The sequence below is a fragment of the Salvelinus sp. IW2-2015 genome, linkage group LG23 (assembly GCF_002910315.2).
Source record: "Salvelinus sp. IW2-2015 linkage group LG23, ASM291031v2, whole genome shotgun sequence".
Taxonomy (NCBI): Eukaryota; Metazoa; Chordata; class Actinopteri; order Salmoniformes; family Salmonidae; genus Salvelinus; species Salvelinus sp. IW2-2015.
Window position 1 is genome coordinate 30,863,883 of NC_036863.1, and position 16,104 is coordinate 30,879,986.

Here is a 16,104-nt window from a genome sequence, read left to right on the forward strand (position 1 = left end):
GCCTGGCTCTACATCTCAGGGGACCAGTACAGATGTTCCTGCCTGAATCAGATGCTGTTTTATACCACCACCATGCCATTCATGCAATCATTACACCAAAACACTGAATATGTGCACCCACGGACACATAACAAGAGCGAGCACAAACAAATAACCAAGCATATATTTCATAAGAGGACTAGAGGTGATTCAACCGATTCATTTTTCAATTAAATTCCGCAATCAGTCGACTACAAATGACTGATAATTAACATTGTATGAACTGTTTACGGCCGTTTCTACCAAACCTGTTATTATCATTTTCTATCACATGGCACATGTAATTTGCATTTAGAGAGTCATAGAAGCTCAAACCCCCCATGCTTTGCACAACCATAGAGAAGGAGAGACAATGCAGGCATAAGACTGGGGTGTGTGTGCCATGTGTATATATATAATATATATATTATATATATATATACAGTATATATATATTATATGTGTATAACGTGTATGTGTGTGGTGTGTGAAAACAGTAAGAGCCAGGCCCAGTTTCCCCGCATTACGCATTCTGTCGGAGGTCATTCCATTATCATTCCTGACTTTTTCAAACAGATAAAAGCACACCGCTGCCATTCTGATACTGAAATCATAATGGAAGTTTGGGACATTGCAAATAGATGTTTGACTTTGGCGGATTAAGGCAGAAAGTTCCATAAGAAAATGTTTATCAAAGGGCTGATGACCAAAACAATATGAAACCAGGTGTTGTTCTGTGTTTTCCAGGGCAGACAGTAGCAATGAGCATCTGCAGGGAGGGGAACATTTTCAGCATTTGGGCCAAGTGGGAGTGTGCTCGCACGCACCACACACGCCACACCGCACACACACACACGCACACGCACACACAACGCACACACACACCACACACAGACACAGACACACACAACAGACACAACACAACACACACACACCACACACACACACAACACACACACACACACACACACACACACACACACACACACACACACATCAACACACACACACACACACACACACACACACACACACACACACACATTGTACAATGTATCTATCACTGTTATCAAGGTTCTCATTGAAGTACAAAGAAATCTCCTAGACAGACCTAGTTCTAAGTGGCAGCAAACAAAAGCTGATAATTTTTGAGTGTTGGAGAAAAATCTATCCATTATGCTTTCCCCCCCCCGACTGCAATGGAACCAGTAGAGGAGAGTGACATGGATCTAATACGCAATTTAAATAAACCATTTAAACATGAAATATGTTGAATCCATTTTCTGTGTTTCTGGAGGAGATTTTTGCTGCTCCTGAGACTGTTTGAGTGTTGAAAGTTAACCTCACTAATTACACAAACAAGCAGCAAAATGAAAGTCTCCTGTGGAGCCGGGAGAGACAGATGTGTCAGTCTTTTAGAAAAGATGTCCGTTCCCCGGAGTGATGCCTCCATTTACGATGTGTCTAAAGCCTTATGCTTTCTTCCTAAAGCGAGCCACATTATTGCCCGCTCTTGCAGACGCTTACTGGGAGAGTTGTGCTGTGGCTCTGTGCGGCAGCAGCATCATCATCTAGCCTTATGAGTAGGAGGGAGGAAGGCATAAAGCCTGTCAACCAAGCTGAAGATAAACTACTGCCACAGATGCAGCTATGCACAGAACAAAAAGTCATTGTGATGATTGATTATAACTGACTATAAATAATGATTATAAATCTATCTATTCTAAGAGAACCCAGGAGAAGACGACCTCAGTCCAACGAATGAGCAGAGAGAAGCTGGAAGAGACATAAAAGTGTAGCAAATCCTCTTCAATAAGATTGCAACTGAAGAGGYTAGGAATTTTTGTGAAAGGTTCATTTTCACCCCAAAACTTAGTTTAAAAACTCCACACTTAATTTATTTGTCTCACTGTATTTCCTGAGTACTGTATGATGAGAATCAAAACAATGATCATTATGATTTGGTGGGGCTGTCACCTCTGGAAAGATCTATGAATATAAAGTTGGTGCAGCTCATAAAAGTAGATCTTGGTGGTGTCGGATTGAGATGAAAAATATTATACTTTTCATAATTACATTTTGAAAAGCACTGTGCAAGCTAGGGAGTCAGAAAATACCAACCATGTCTATTTAATGAGGGTCAATAGAGCTGCCATTTTCATGTTGTATGGATGACCCAGAAAAAGAGAATAGGCTATTGCTTATTATGGTCATTAAGCTGACTTTCCAATTTGAGTTCCAACTCCTGAATGAAAAACCCTGCTTAGACTTGTAACTGCTCTAAGAGCCATATGAGGTCTGTTAACTGATCATCACTAATTTATGTTCCTTTTGAGTCCTTTTCATATTTCATAGTGTGAGAGGGAGTGAAGCAGGAATATAGATAGAGGTGGCTTTAAGCCAAAAAGAACAGCTCTTGAGAAAAGAACAGAGGGAAGAGAAGGGAGGAAGAGATGGTGAGAGGGGGGTCCAGGAGGGGAGGGTCAGTATGAGATTTACTGGGGAAGGGTGAGCGTGTTTGGAGCGGTGGATGACTGATGAAAGAGGAGTAATAAGAATAAGTCCATGACTGCCAGGAATTTGGGGAGTGTGGGGGCTGGCAAGAGTCATCATCTAGGAGTAATGATGGCAAAGAAGTGGCAAGAGGGAATTTCTGAGTGAAAAGACATAGGCAGGGCAGGCATTGTTAACAAGCATACCCAGTGACAGATTGCAGATGGAGGAGCTTTCTGTGGAGGAGAAAGATATGGACAAGATTGGGAGCTCTAAGATGCAGCTTGATATGTTGGTCTGGATCTCTTCCATTGTGTCTGTCTGCAAGCTGTTTCCTGCTTAAGCCGGGCGTACACCACACCATTTTAGGCCCCGATTTAGCTGTCCCAGACAAGTTTTTGATTTTGAAGACAAAATCCCTATTTTGTTGCTTATTCAACCGGCCGTCACTGATGCTCATTTAACATGAGCGGGTCCGAGAGGCAATCTGAGGGCTCCCAATCCCGTATTTGAGCCGTCCCAGATGTCCCGATATTTTCAAACGTGTTTGATTTTATCGGCACAAAATCTGCAATGCTCTTGTAGTGTAAGATGTGCAACAACACGTTTTGAGAACGGTGATCAGCAATAGCCAATGAGAGATCACCAGAGAAGAAGCCAGTGACATGCTGACGTTGTTTCACGTCACCCAGAATATGTAGACTCTCAATGACTACTACTAGTATACGTTTGTACTTGCCTTTAACCAAAGCCAGTGTCAAATCATTAAATCTCTGAAGTTCACAAGCAATGTTATTCAATTCAAAATGTATTGGCTAGATATTTCAACTCTGRATGGCAGTGGTCACCAACCTTTTCTGAGTCAAGATCACTTTTGCAGTCAAAAAGCAAGCCAAAAACCTACCGCTCAGATAAAAAAAAAAAAAATGCGTAAAACATTTAACATTAACCTAATAAAAACAGTTCTGTAGGAATAAGGTTTGTGCAGTAGGCCTAATACATTATCACAGCATATTGGATATGGGCTTGGCCTGCCTATAGTGTTCTTCTCAGACCATATTAGATTTCAAAACACAAGTTTTGATAAGAAAATAGATCAGTTGGTGTATGACTTACGATGCATAAATGGAAATAATTTGCAAATAGTTTGCTTTTTTATTTTACTGGACTGATGGTACCTGCATCTGTCTCAGCAGAGGAAGGGAGAGAGCAGCAGAGGGTCCGCCTCTTCAAATCAAATCAAATCAAAGTTTATTTTGTCACGTGAGCCGAATACAACAGGTGTAGATCTTACAGTGAAATGTTTACTTACAGGCTCTAACCAATAGTGCAAAAAAAGGTCTTAGGTGAATAATAGGTAAGAAAAGAAATAAAACAACAGTAAAAAGACAGGCTATATACAGTAGCGAGGCTATAAAAGTAGAGAGGCTACATACAGACACCGGTTAATCAGGCTGATTGAGGTAGTATGTACATGTAGATATGGTTAAAGTGACTATGCATATATGATGAACAGAGAGTAGCAGTAGCGTAAAAGAGGGGTTGGCGGGTGGTGGGGGTGGGCACACAATGCAAATAGTCCGGGTAGCCATTTGATTACCTGTTCAGGAGTCTTATGGCTTGGGGGTAAAAACTGTTGAGAAGACTTTTTGTCCTAGACTTGGCACTCCGGTACCGCTTGCCATGCGGTAGTAGAGAGAACAGTCTATGACTGGGGTGGCTGGGGTCTTTGAAAATGTTTAGGGCCATCCTCTGACACCACCTGGTGTAGAGGTCCTGGATGGCAGGCAGCTTTGCCCCAGTGATGTACTGGGACGTACGCACTACCCTCTGTAGTGCCTTGCGGTTAGAGGCCGAGCAATTGCCGTACCAGGCAGTGATGCAACCAGTCAGGATGCTCTCGATGTTGCAGCTGTAGAACCTTTTGAGGATCTCAGGACCCATGCCAAAAATCTTTTTAGTTTCCTGAGGGGGAATAGTCTTTGTCGTGCACTCTTCACGACTGTCTTGGTGTGTTTGGACCATTCTAGTTTGTTGTTGATGTGGACACCGAGGAACTTGAAGCTCTCAACCTGCTCCACTACAGCCCCGTCGATGAGAATGGGGGCGTGCTCGTCCTCCTTTTCCTGTAGTCCACAATTATCTCCTTAATCTTGGCTACGTTGAGGGATAGGTTGTTATTCTGGCACCACACGGCAAGGTCTCTGACCTCCTCCCTAAGGCTGTCTCGTCGTTGTCTGTGATCAGGCCTACCACTGTTGTGTCGTCTGCAAACTTAATGATGGTGTTGGAGTCGTGCCTGGCCATGCAGTCGTGGGTGAACAGGGAGTACAGGAGGGGACTGAGCACGCACCCCTGTGGAGCTCCAGTGTTGAGGATCAGCGTGGCAGATGTGTTGCTACCTACCATCACTACCTGGGGGCAGCCTGTCAGGAAGTCCAGGATCCAGTTGCAGAGGGAGGTGTTTAGTCCCAGGATCCTTAGCTTAGTGATGAGCTTTGAGGGTACTATGGTGTTGAACGCTGAGCTGTAGTCAATGAATAGCATTCTCACATAAGTGTTCCTTTGTCCAAGTGGGAAAGGGCATGTGGAGTGCAATAGAGATGGCATCATCTGTGGATCTGTTTGGGCGGTATGCAAATTGAGTGGGTCTAGGGTTTCTGGGATAATGGTGTTGATGTGAGGCCATTACCAACTTTTCAAAGCACTTCATGGCTACGGACGTGAGTGCTATGGGTCTGTAGTCATTTAGGCAGGTTGCCTTTGTGTTCTTGGGCACAGGGACTATGGTGGTCTGCTTGAAACATGTTGGTATTACAGACTCAATCAGGGACATGTTGAAAATGTCAGTGAAGACACCTGCCAGTTGGTCAGCACATGCCCGGAGCACACGTCCTGGTAATCCGTCTGGCCCCGCAGCTTTGTGTATGTTGACCTGTTTAAAGGTCTTACTCACGTCGGCTACGTAGAGCGTGATCATACAGTCGTCCGGAACAGCTGATGCTCTCATGCATGCCTCAGTGTTGCTTGCCTCGAAGCGAGCATAGAAGTGATTTAGCTCGTCTGGTGGGCTCGTGTCACTGGGCAGCTCGCAGCTGTGCTTCCCTTTGTAGTCTGTAATAGTTTGCAAGCCCTGCCACATAAGACGAGCGTCGGTGTCCACATTCCTCCGGTGAGACTGACCAGAGAGAGGGGACACAGACTTCCACCTGATGGCGAAACTCAAGTCGCACTACATCCACATCTGCCTCATGGACAAATTCATGTTGTTCCTATGACCAGAGAAAGTGAAATAATCCTCATTATTAAAATAGACATGACGAGCTGCTAATGAGGTAGCCTAGTGTTTAGAGTGTTGGACTAGGCAGGTACTCTAGTGGTTAGAGCGGACTAGTAACCAAAAGGTTGCAAGATCGAATCCCCGAGCTGACAAGGTAAAGATCTTTCGTTCTGCCCCTGAACAAGGCAGTTGACCCACTGTTCCTAGCCCATCATTGAAAATAAGAATTTGTTCTTAACTGACTTGCCTAGTTAAATAAAGGTAAAATAAATGATAAAAATTCAGGGCTATCGATTCACTTTGCTACTCATTCAGTGCAGTGGAAGTAGGGAAAAGCGCATTTTTTGTTTTATAAAGTGGTGAATAAAAACAGTGTTGACAGTGCTGAATAAAAACTTCAACATGAACTCACTCATAAAAACAGCAGCTCTTTTCTGTATTCTTTGACAGTCTCTCTTTGGTCATGGTTTTTCAAAGTTATGAATCTCACCTAGGCTAGTGTTAAACTTTGCTATGGGGTTGTGGAAGCTGTAGGCACAGTGAGTTGAGCTATCCAATTGGCCAGCCACAGCTCTCGTTGTCCCCCGAGTAGGCCAAGTTTGTCCTTTCAGACATATGAAATGGTTCAAAATAGCAACACTTTGCCTACCTGGCAAGACTTTATCATTGGCTTTCCGACAGAAATTTTTGGTGATCGACTAGGAATGCCTTGAAGATCGCCCAGTTGGTGACCCCTGCTGTATGGCAAGCGTGAATGTCTGACTGAAAACGTTTATGAGGCTACTTGGAGCCACATCTCGTTCTAGCTGTTTAACAATCTCATTACATCATTGCTTTCGCAAGACAGCGTGGTATTGAGAATCCTCACGACCAAGTAAAGAATCTTCGGTATGACCCGTCTGTGCCACATGGTTTAGTGTGGCACCACTATCTTGGCAAGACAAAAAACTACAGGAAAGACAGTCGTTTCATGTGAGAGGCTCAGTCATGTTAGGATTTTCATAGTGTTGGAGAGAAGGACATTTGGAGGGGTAGAAAGGGCACAGTTGTGATGGGTGACTCTTCAGAAGAGGAAGACGATTTCAGAGTGAAATGCTAAAAAAAGAGCAGTTTCAGCAGGAAGAGGGCCATATAAGTGAGCAGGAAAAGCCGACTGTCATTTCTCAGCTTGGCATTGAGTGGGAAGACTGCTTTTTAGTTCAAACTTGCAATACAAGACCATATTCCAGTATATTCTTAAAATCATAGCAGCTCCTACACATGGCTTTAGCATGTTCTTCAGACAACCAACCATTGCATAAATGGGAGAAAAAACATTATTTCCTCAAGGCTCACAAGGCTCAATCCCAAGTCATTTGCTCAAATGAATAACATTGACCAACCCAGGGTGGTGTAATGAAAACCCGGGAATATGTACACTATATCAATGTCTGCGATTCCAGCTAATTGGTTGGCCTTAGCCAATCAGATGTACTAATGAGTGTCTAATTGATACTCAGTTGGAGATAAATCCAGCCTGCACAGTGTGTCTCTAGGAGGATCAACGTAGAACACTGTAGTAAAGGACTTCATCCTCTCTCCCCAGCCTGGTGGCCTGTACTGGCAGGAGGATGACCTCCTCATGTCTGTTCAGCAGGACACTGATAGTGCCACTGTCAGCAAACATGTCAATTTTCAGCAAACAAACACACTAGCTACTGTTAGAGCTGGGCCTTTGCGGTTGGGAAACTGCACTAGCTAGCACATTTTGTCCATTTTTTCATTTGAACCATTTCCTCCAATTTTAAGGCAGATGTTGTAATGATGGCACTTATCTTAAATAGACCCTCATTTCCTGTTCTCTGGCTTATTTGGATTAGGGTTTAGATATTGAAAATGAAATATTAATACTGGAATGTATTAAGAATTCATTAAAAAGGAGTAGGCAAATGATGTTTTACAATAATAAAACAGCAAAAGGGCACTATAAAATTTACACATTTTCATCCATTCATCATCTATTTTTATCTATCCATCTGTCTTTTCTCCCCAATGAAGGATATTCAGGATAAATTGGATCTACAGATCAATTGCACTCAACAGTGTATCAGTCATAGTCAGGACAGACCGGCTGCTCTAGGTCACAGAGAAAGCGTCAGGCGGCAGCCGTAGAAACCTCAGCTTTGACATGCAGGCTGTTCCAGCAGTCAGACAGCAGAGGCAGATGCGTATGAGGTATCTCGCTTTGTTGTTACCTTTAGCATTCATCAGGCTCACCATCACTGGAGCTGCCTGCTCTGATGTCTCTAATCTGGGGCGAACAAAGTCAGGTCTGATTCAACAAGAATGACATGGTAATTCTGCAGAATAATAAACAATTTGTTTCATTTCTGCACGGGGGGTTGAAGGCAGAAGGGTTTCGGATGCCAAAGAGAAAACAATGAGAGGGAATCAGTCAAAGAAACCGTTCCGCTGAAAAAAATATTAAAATTGCAATAATACAATTCAAATCACAACCGGAAATATCCTAAATCCAAGATGATAAGGTCCACAATGCATAAGAAGGATGTCACTTTGATGCAGGCAGACAGACAGACAGTGTTGACTTGAGCATAGCCCAATCAGATATACTGTTTACTCTAAATACAGACATACGCCCCAAAACATCAAAGTCCACATCTGTCAGAGAGCTAGACAACGTAGTCTCTTTAAATAATGACCCCTGTCATCAGACTACATATTCAGCCAGCCCTGCCGTGACAGTGGGTATCTTCACTGATCATTAAAACCATCATTATTACAGACAAAAAACATTAAGGAAAAGTAAAAGAACACAAGCTAATATCTAATGATCAACAACAAGCTAGCAACCTAAGAGGAATATGTGTAACGCTCTTAATTCCTCTCATATTTAATAGTTTGGATTAATCCTTCCCTTTGATGTTTTCCTGGTGAAATTATTCAAGCTCGTCTGCTTTATTTAGACTGATATGGCTCGTACGTTTCAATAAAGGAGTCTCAGTCCATCGTTAGTAGGGTATTTGATATGTCCGTCCTCCGAGGGTTTGTGTGTCTCACAGCCCCCAATCATCTCGTCTCAGAGTAGGCAGAAGGAGAGGAGGATGGCTCTGATGTCGACACTTTAAATTAAACTGATGAAATTAATTCAAAGATGTGAATCCATCACACAATATCAGTCCTGGCATATGGGGTGCCTTAAAATATTAATAATTAATAGAATCATGTTATTGAACCACTGCAGAGCTCAGGTTATAATTTTCTCATTTTCACTCCTGCCAATTTCCCGGCATGAAATGGAAGGGGGAGAAAACAAATTGAACAAATAATACCTTTTTGCTATGAATTTTAGATTAAGGCTTGTCACCTATTATACTTATATTAAATTACATGATGGAAAGTTTGGGAGATAACTTTTTTATCACCACAGCTTGAATACACATTTTATAGAGCATAATTCATATAAATGAGATATCTTTGACAGTGCAGTGGGATGAAACCCAGACGTGTGTGGATTCTTTATTATGCTTTAGAAGAAAGACGTATGGCCATATTTGTATGCTTCTGTCATTGGCTCCCGGAAATCCGATCCAAGTGTAAATAATAATATTATATAAGGCAGTTAAAGTCACATTTGAAACATGCAAAGAGTCCCTGTATTTACTTTGTTTTGCACAGGGAAAACATAGTAACCAGCCCATGACTACTTATGTCTGTTTCTGAAGCCCTTCAGACACACAGACAAATGTGGTCCTGATCGCTGCCTTATATTTCTATTGAATTGCCTAGGGACATGTTGTAGTACCAGATCAGCTAAAGACCCTCTGAGGTGACGAATGAAATGGTCGATAATTCACCAGAGGCTGGACTTCAGGAGCTAAAAGCCAAAGACATCCAGGGGACCGCAGTACACGGCCTAATCTCACACCAAATCCCCCAAGACCACTCCTGGAACGGATCCACACCTGTTTGTTATGTGGCATTGCACTAGGAGAGGAAACAAACTTTATTGGTCGTGTGCAGTGTAGTACTTACTCTGTACACATTGGCATGAACAACGTGTACATGAATTAAACAAATAGATTTTGCATCAATGTGTATCAAAACAGGGGAGCAAGAGATTGTGTAACCCTGTGTTATTTGTGTACATCATAGTGGAGTTGATAATACCATTAAAGCACTATAGTAAAATTGTGCGCTGCCCCATTATGGAGCGGTCTCCCTCCATTCGTACGTACGTTAGTCACACATGACTAACACCACAGACCCGATTTTGACGAAACTTGGGTGAATTGTCTTGCCATGTAGATCCAAAATGTAAAACATTACACAAATTGGCCAGAGGGGCACTAAAGTAATCAACTGAAAACTTCAAACAAGCATTACTCCTGTCCCAATCGAGCTACAGCCATTACATTTTGTACATACAGTACCAGTGAAAAGTTTGGACACACCTACTCACTTTAATTGTACAATTTTCTACACTGTAGAATAATAGTGAAGAAAACAAAACTACAAAAAATAAACATATGGAATCATGTACTAACCAAACAAGTGTTAAACAAATCTAAATATATTTGAGATTCTTCAAAGTAGCCACCCTTTGCCTTGATGACAGCTTTGCCCACTCTTGGCATTCTCTCAACCAGCTTCATGAGGTAGTCACCTGGAATGCATTTCAGTTAACAGGTGTGCTTTGTTAAAAGCTCATTTGTGGAATGTCTTTCCTTCTTAATGCGTTTCAGCCAATCAGTTGTGTTGTGCCAAGGTTGGGTCGTATACAGAATATAGACCTATTTGGTAAAAGACCAAGTCCATATTATGGCAAAAAACACCTCAAATAAGTAAAGAGAAACGGCACTCCATCATTACTTTAAGACATGAAGGTCAGTCAATGCGGAAAATTTCAAGAACTTCGAAAGTTTCAAATGCAGTCGCAAAAACCATCAAGCGCTATGAGGAGGACCGCCACAGGAAAGGAAGACGCAGAGTTACCTCTGCTTCAGAGGATAAGTTCATTAGAGTTAATTGCACCTCAGATTACAGCCCAAATAAATGCTTCACAGAGTTCAAGTAACAGACACATCTCAACATCAACTGTTCAGGGGAGACTGCGTGAATCAGGCCTTCATGGTCGAATTACTGCAAAGAAACCACTACTAAAGGACACCAATAATAAGAAGAGACTTGCTTGGGCCAAGAAACATGACCAATGGACATTAGACCAGTGGAAATCTGTCTTTTGGTCTGATGAGTCCAAATTTGAGACTTCTGGTTCCAACCGCCGTGTCTTTGTGAGACGTAGAGTAGGTGAACGGATGATGGTGTGATGGTGCTTTGCTGGTGACACTGTCAGTGATTTATTTAGAATTCAAGGCATACTTAACCAGCATGGCTAACATAGCATTCTGCAGCGATACGCCATCCCATCTGGTTTGCGCTTAGTGTGACTATCATTTGCTTTTGAACAGGACAATGACCCAACACACCTCCAGGCTGTTTAAGGGATATTTGATGAAGGAGAGTGATGGAGTGCTGCATCAGATGACCTGGTCTCCACAATCACCCGACCTCAACACAAATGAGATGGTTTGGGATGAGTTGGACCGCAGAGTGATGGAAAAGCAGCCAACAAGTGCTCAGCATGTGGGCTTCTTCAAGACWGTTGGAAAAGCATTCTTCGTGAAGCTGGTCGAGAGAATGCCAAGAGTGTGCAAAGCTCTCATCAAGGCAAAGGGTGGCTACTTTAAAGAATCTCAAATATAAAATATATTTTGATTTGTTTAACACTTTTTTGGTTACTACATGATTCCATGTGTGTTATTTCATAGTTTTGATGTCTTCACTATTATTCTACAATGCAGAAAATAGTCAAAATAAAGACAAACCCTTGAATGAGTAGGTGTGTCCAAACTTTTGACTGGTACTGTATATGCAGCCGCTCATGAGCAAAGTGTTTCCCGTAAGGACCTATAAGCTCTGCACATCAAATTTTCAGCAAATTAGACTTTTTGTCTGCCAACAAAGTTTGAACAAGAATAGCTAATTTTCAATTAATTAAATATGCATTCTCAAACTTTTGTATAATATCAGCCAGTAGTTTTGAAAGTGGTGCTCATGAGCCAAAGTTGGTCCCTGTTTTTTGTGTACTACTTCATCCAATTTTGTACTATGTGATCCATTTCAGGTGATATGTTTTGCAACTTGTATTTTGCAATTTGTATGTTATCATATTCATTTTTTAATTAATGTGATATGTAACGAAGACCTACAAACCTGACTCAGTTACACTAGCTCTGTCAGGTAGGAATGGGCCAAAATTCACCCAACTTATTGTGGGAAGCTTGTGGAAGGCTACCCGAAACGTTTGACCCAAGTTAAACAATTTAAAGGCAATGCTACCAAATACTAATTGAGTGTATGTAAACTTCTGACCCACTGGGAATGTGATGGATGAAATAAAAGCTGAAATAAATCATTCTCTCTACTATTATTCTGACATTTCACATTCTTAAAATAAAGTGGTGATCCTAACTGACCTAAGACAGGGAATTTTTACTTGGATTAAATGTCAGGAATTGTGAAAAACTGAGTTGAAATGTATTTGGCTAAGGTGTATGTAAACTTCCGACTTCAACTGTACATGTGCATCATCCCTTAACGGGTGATGGTTTTACCATATTTATACTGTCTGTTACCCTCCAGCTATTTAACCAATCACATCGAAACATTCAGTGAATATGAATATACATAAGTATTTATAATGCATGAACTGTATTGATAAAAGAAGAATAAATGAATAGATAAGTACAAAAATATACATATAATGCCACAGTATAAAACTTGAACTTTTGAAACATGGGGTAAAATTGTTGTTGGCAAATCATTCCTTTTCAATCCATGAATGACTGAGTGAGTTTTGCTACTGGGAACTGAATCCAGGAGATGCATTAATGTGTAATCTGTCACAAAGTCTCACTTTCCAAACAAGGAGATATTGATCGGATGGGAACCTTTTCTTTCACTAATTCTGTTTGCACAGAGTTTTGGCTTCAGCTCTGAATTTTCCAGAAACTTAAAAAATACTAAACACTATGGTAGTTCATGGGACAGGGAGAGCATATAGATTGGTGTGACTGCTATGACTGACACCTGTGGAAATCTGGGTTCATGCAAGATAATATAATAGGTAATAATAGGTAATATGACTCAAGATGGACTTTTTGTACAGCTATTTTAGTTGCTTCACATTCTCAATATTTCATAGGGTCTGCCTGTCATGTAGTTAGCCACCATCAGAGAGACATACTGTTCATAACATGAAAGTGTCAATGTACTACTACTTCTCCATTACTAAGGTATGTTCTGATTTCTAACACTGCTGGCCAAGTTCTCCAGGGTATAACCTCAACATAAGGAGAGGACAACCTCACACAGGCATGTGACAGCCACAATGTGGCCTCATCCATCAATGGCTGACGTTAGATATTGTTTTGTTTTTTTTCTGAAGGGGAACAGAAGCCTAGAACGAAGGGGATGTTTTATGGCAATCAACCAAAGGTGATGCATGATATATGACCGGAATATGCAAATACATTGTGTAGCCTGGCCATAGCAGATTTTCAAATCTCACTTCCAAACCCTGAAGGAACTGGGCAAAGCACTACTATCAAATAAACACTAGGGGCACATTTCATGTAACAATAATCTAATTTACAGACCTTGATGTGAGGCCATATGAACATGCAGTTATAGAATGACACGTTTACGACCTGTACTGTATAGTGGAGATGTTCCATAATTATTTAGGACTTTCTACACAATGAAAATGCCTCCCTATATTAATTCACTCCATCCCAAATCAAAGAAAAACAAGAGGCCTTGTCATTCAGTTGCAATGACATTCCTCCTTAGCCTTCATGCTTGTCTATGGTGCATATTGTAGCATCAATTTCTACACTCATCCACAGTGGTTTTACATCCATGGTAATCCTTTAGAGAACAATAGTCGTTTTTACATAAACTGTGAAATACCAGGAGAGAACAGAGTACTGTGACAGCAAGTAGTCAAAATATAACAAGAGCAATTGGTTTCTTCCAAGGGAGTATTGCGGTCAGTTCAGTTCAGAGTAAACTGATAAATACTGCATTAAGAAATAGTGATAATGTTTTTTTCTACATGGGGGAGGAATAGCATAAGATACTTTAATAGTGAGGAGCCAAGATATTTACTGAGGGAGGTAAACTGCTTCTGAACTTCCCTCTGTGCTGACGCTCATTAAAATTGCAGATCACATCCCTCATCAGCGCCATGCCAGTGCAAAACACCAGCCTGCTCTTCCTTTCCATTGGACTGTCAGTCTTAACAGATCAGCAGGAGACAGGGACGGTAAGAGAGAGACAAGGCCCACCATTTTCCCGCTACAAACACAGCCATCTCACAGCAATTGTATTCCCCAGAGAGATAATCCTTCTGACAGAGAATAAATAAATGCTGAGGGACATTCTTCCACAGATAAAGATAATAAGGCAACAACAATGACAACATTGTCTCCAAACGACCTCTGAGATTAATGTGGTCATGCCTCCCAACAGATATATAATATTCACAAATGCACATTTCTAGCAGGATAAATAGTTAATATGAAGGCTGAGGAGTAAATATGAATGGCAGGAGCATTGCATCACAGGGGACAGTCCCCTCCAGTCCACAGCTCGCACCCTCAAAAACATAAAAATCTGCACCATCTTTTTAATAATGTTCTCTGGTGATGCTCTATTTCTTCAAATGTTCCCACAAAATGACATACTGCACGAATCTCATACAAGAGCAATTTTAGACAAACCTTCAACATAACAAGATGATAGAAATCATATCATTAAATTGATGTGTGCTCTCATCCAAATAGGTAGATTTAGTTTTCACAGATATTGAAGCCCTGAAATGGGTAACTAACGCTGCTGTCTCATTTGGTATTCTGAATAGACCTCAACAAGAAAAACGAGGCTGCTACAGACTCACCCCTTTCTCTCTCATTAGACTTGACCCTGGAAAAGGTGCCTCACACAAACAACAAGATAATTTCACACTAACTGTATGCCTCTCACTGAAGAGTGTGCATACTGAATTAAGAGCGTGACATCCCTGATACAAATATCACTTCTCTTGACGATCAATAGACTGAGCCTGCTCTTTGCTTGCTTTTATTACCCGCTGAATGAATCCCTGGGTCTCCTAGATAAATACATACCCCCAAAATCATTCTATTCCTCTTGTTGCCAAGGAGCATGCAATGATCAGGAGCAATAATGTCTTCTCAGAATAACAACCTTTTCTGTGATGATGTGAATAAAGCACAGACTGCAGTACACACTGTCGTACTGTAGTAGTGTAGATCCCAATGCCTTAAGGACCTTGCAAAAGGTTACACCTAACACCTGCAGTAGTGGTCCCTATGGAGTTCTTGGGTTGACATCATGGACAGATTTGGTGGACAACATACATTTGGCTGAAAGTGTTTAGCTTTACTTCAGCTGGACACATTTTCATTCTTTTCATGGCAAAGTGATGGAAATTAGTCAGATTTATAGGTACCTATTGCTCAATACTATGTACAGTACAGCACAGAACTGTTCATAAACTAAAAACAAGCTACTTGTCTAGGACATTTTGATTAAATGGTAAGAACACACAGACAGTGGCATAAGTGATGTATAACCCCATGTTGTTAAATTCCCCAGACCGGGTGGTCTTACCGTTCTCTCCATCTGACTTCCTCTCCTGCTCAGTGTCGGTGAGCGACAGGACAGAGTTGGCTCTGCTGGACAGACAGGAGCTGTGCTCTGATTTGATCTCCTGCATCCACAGTCTGAGGGCGTGGTCGGGCGAGGGCCCACCCTCCGTCTCTGTTTCCACATCAGAGCCTATGCCCAGCGGGTAGCCGTGCTGGGGGGCAGAGCGCAGTTCCGCCTGGTAACTGGGCCGTGCTAGCTGTTCCAGGTCTAGGAGAGATTAAGGAAATAAAAAAAATCAAGTCACATACTGTAATAGCAATATTTACTTATTTATTTTCATATCTCTGTGAGTGTTTTATGGTGTTACATAATATCATGTATCAAAACAAACTATTATACACTACAGTATTATACACTACACTAAACTCATAACATTTTAAATAAGCAGGCACAGCAAGAGCCAAGAGAAAACTACTTTGTAAGCTACAATACCTTGTATAACTGGTGGAATGATACAAATAGTAGAATAGATAATACTTTAGAATGTAATACTTTTTGTCTTTATTTCAACCATTTGGCTA

At 41.4% G+C, this 16,104-nt stretch overlaps 1 protein-coding gene across 1 annotated transcript in view; it reads right to left on the bottom strand.

Annotated features, from left to right (window-relative positions):
- Positions 1-16,104, bottom strand: part of LOC111950883 (teneurin-1-like) — a 188,960-nt gene that overhangs the window by 113,598 nt on the left and 59,258 nt on the right. The window contains 1 exon segment of the mRNA XM_070434542.1: positions 15,545-15,790. Within this exon segment, the coding sequence (XP_070290643.1) occupies positions 15,545-15,790 (246 nt within the window).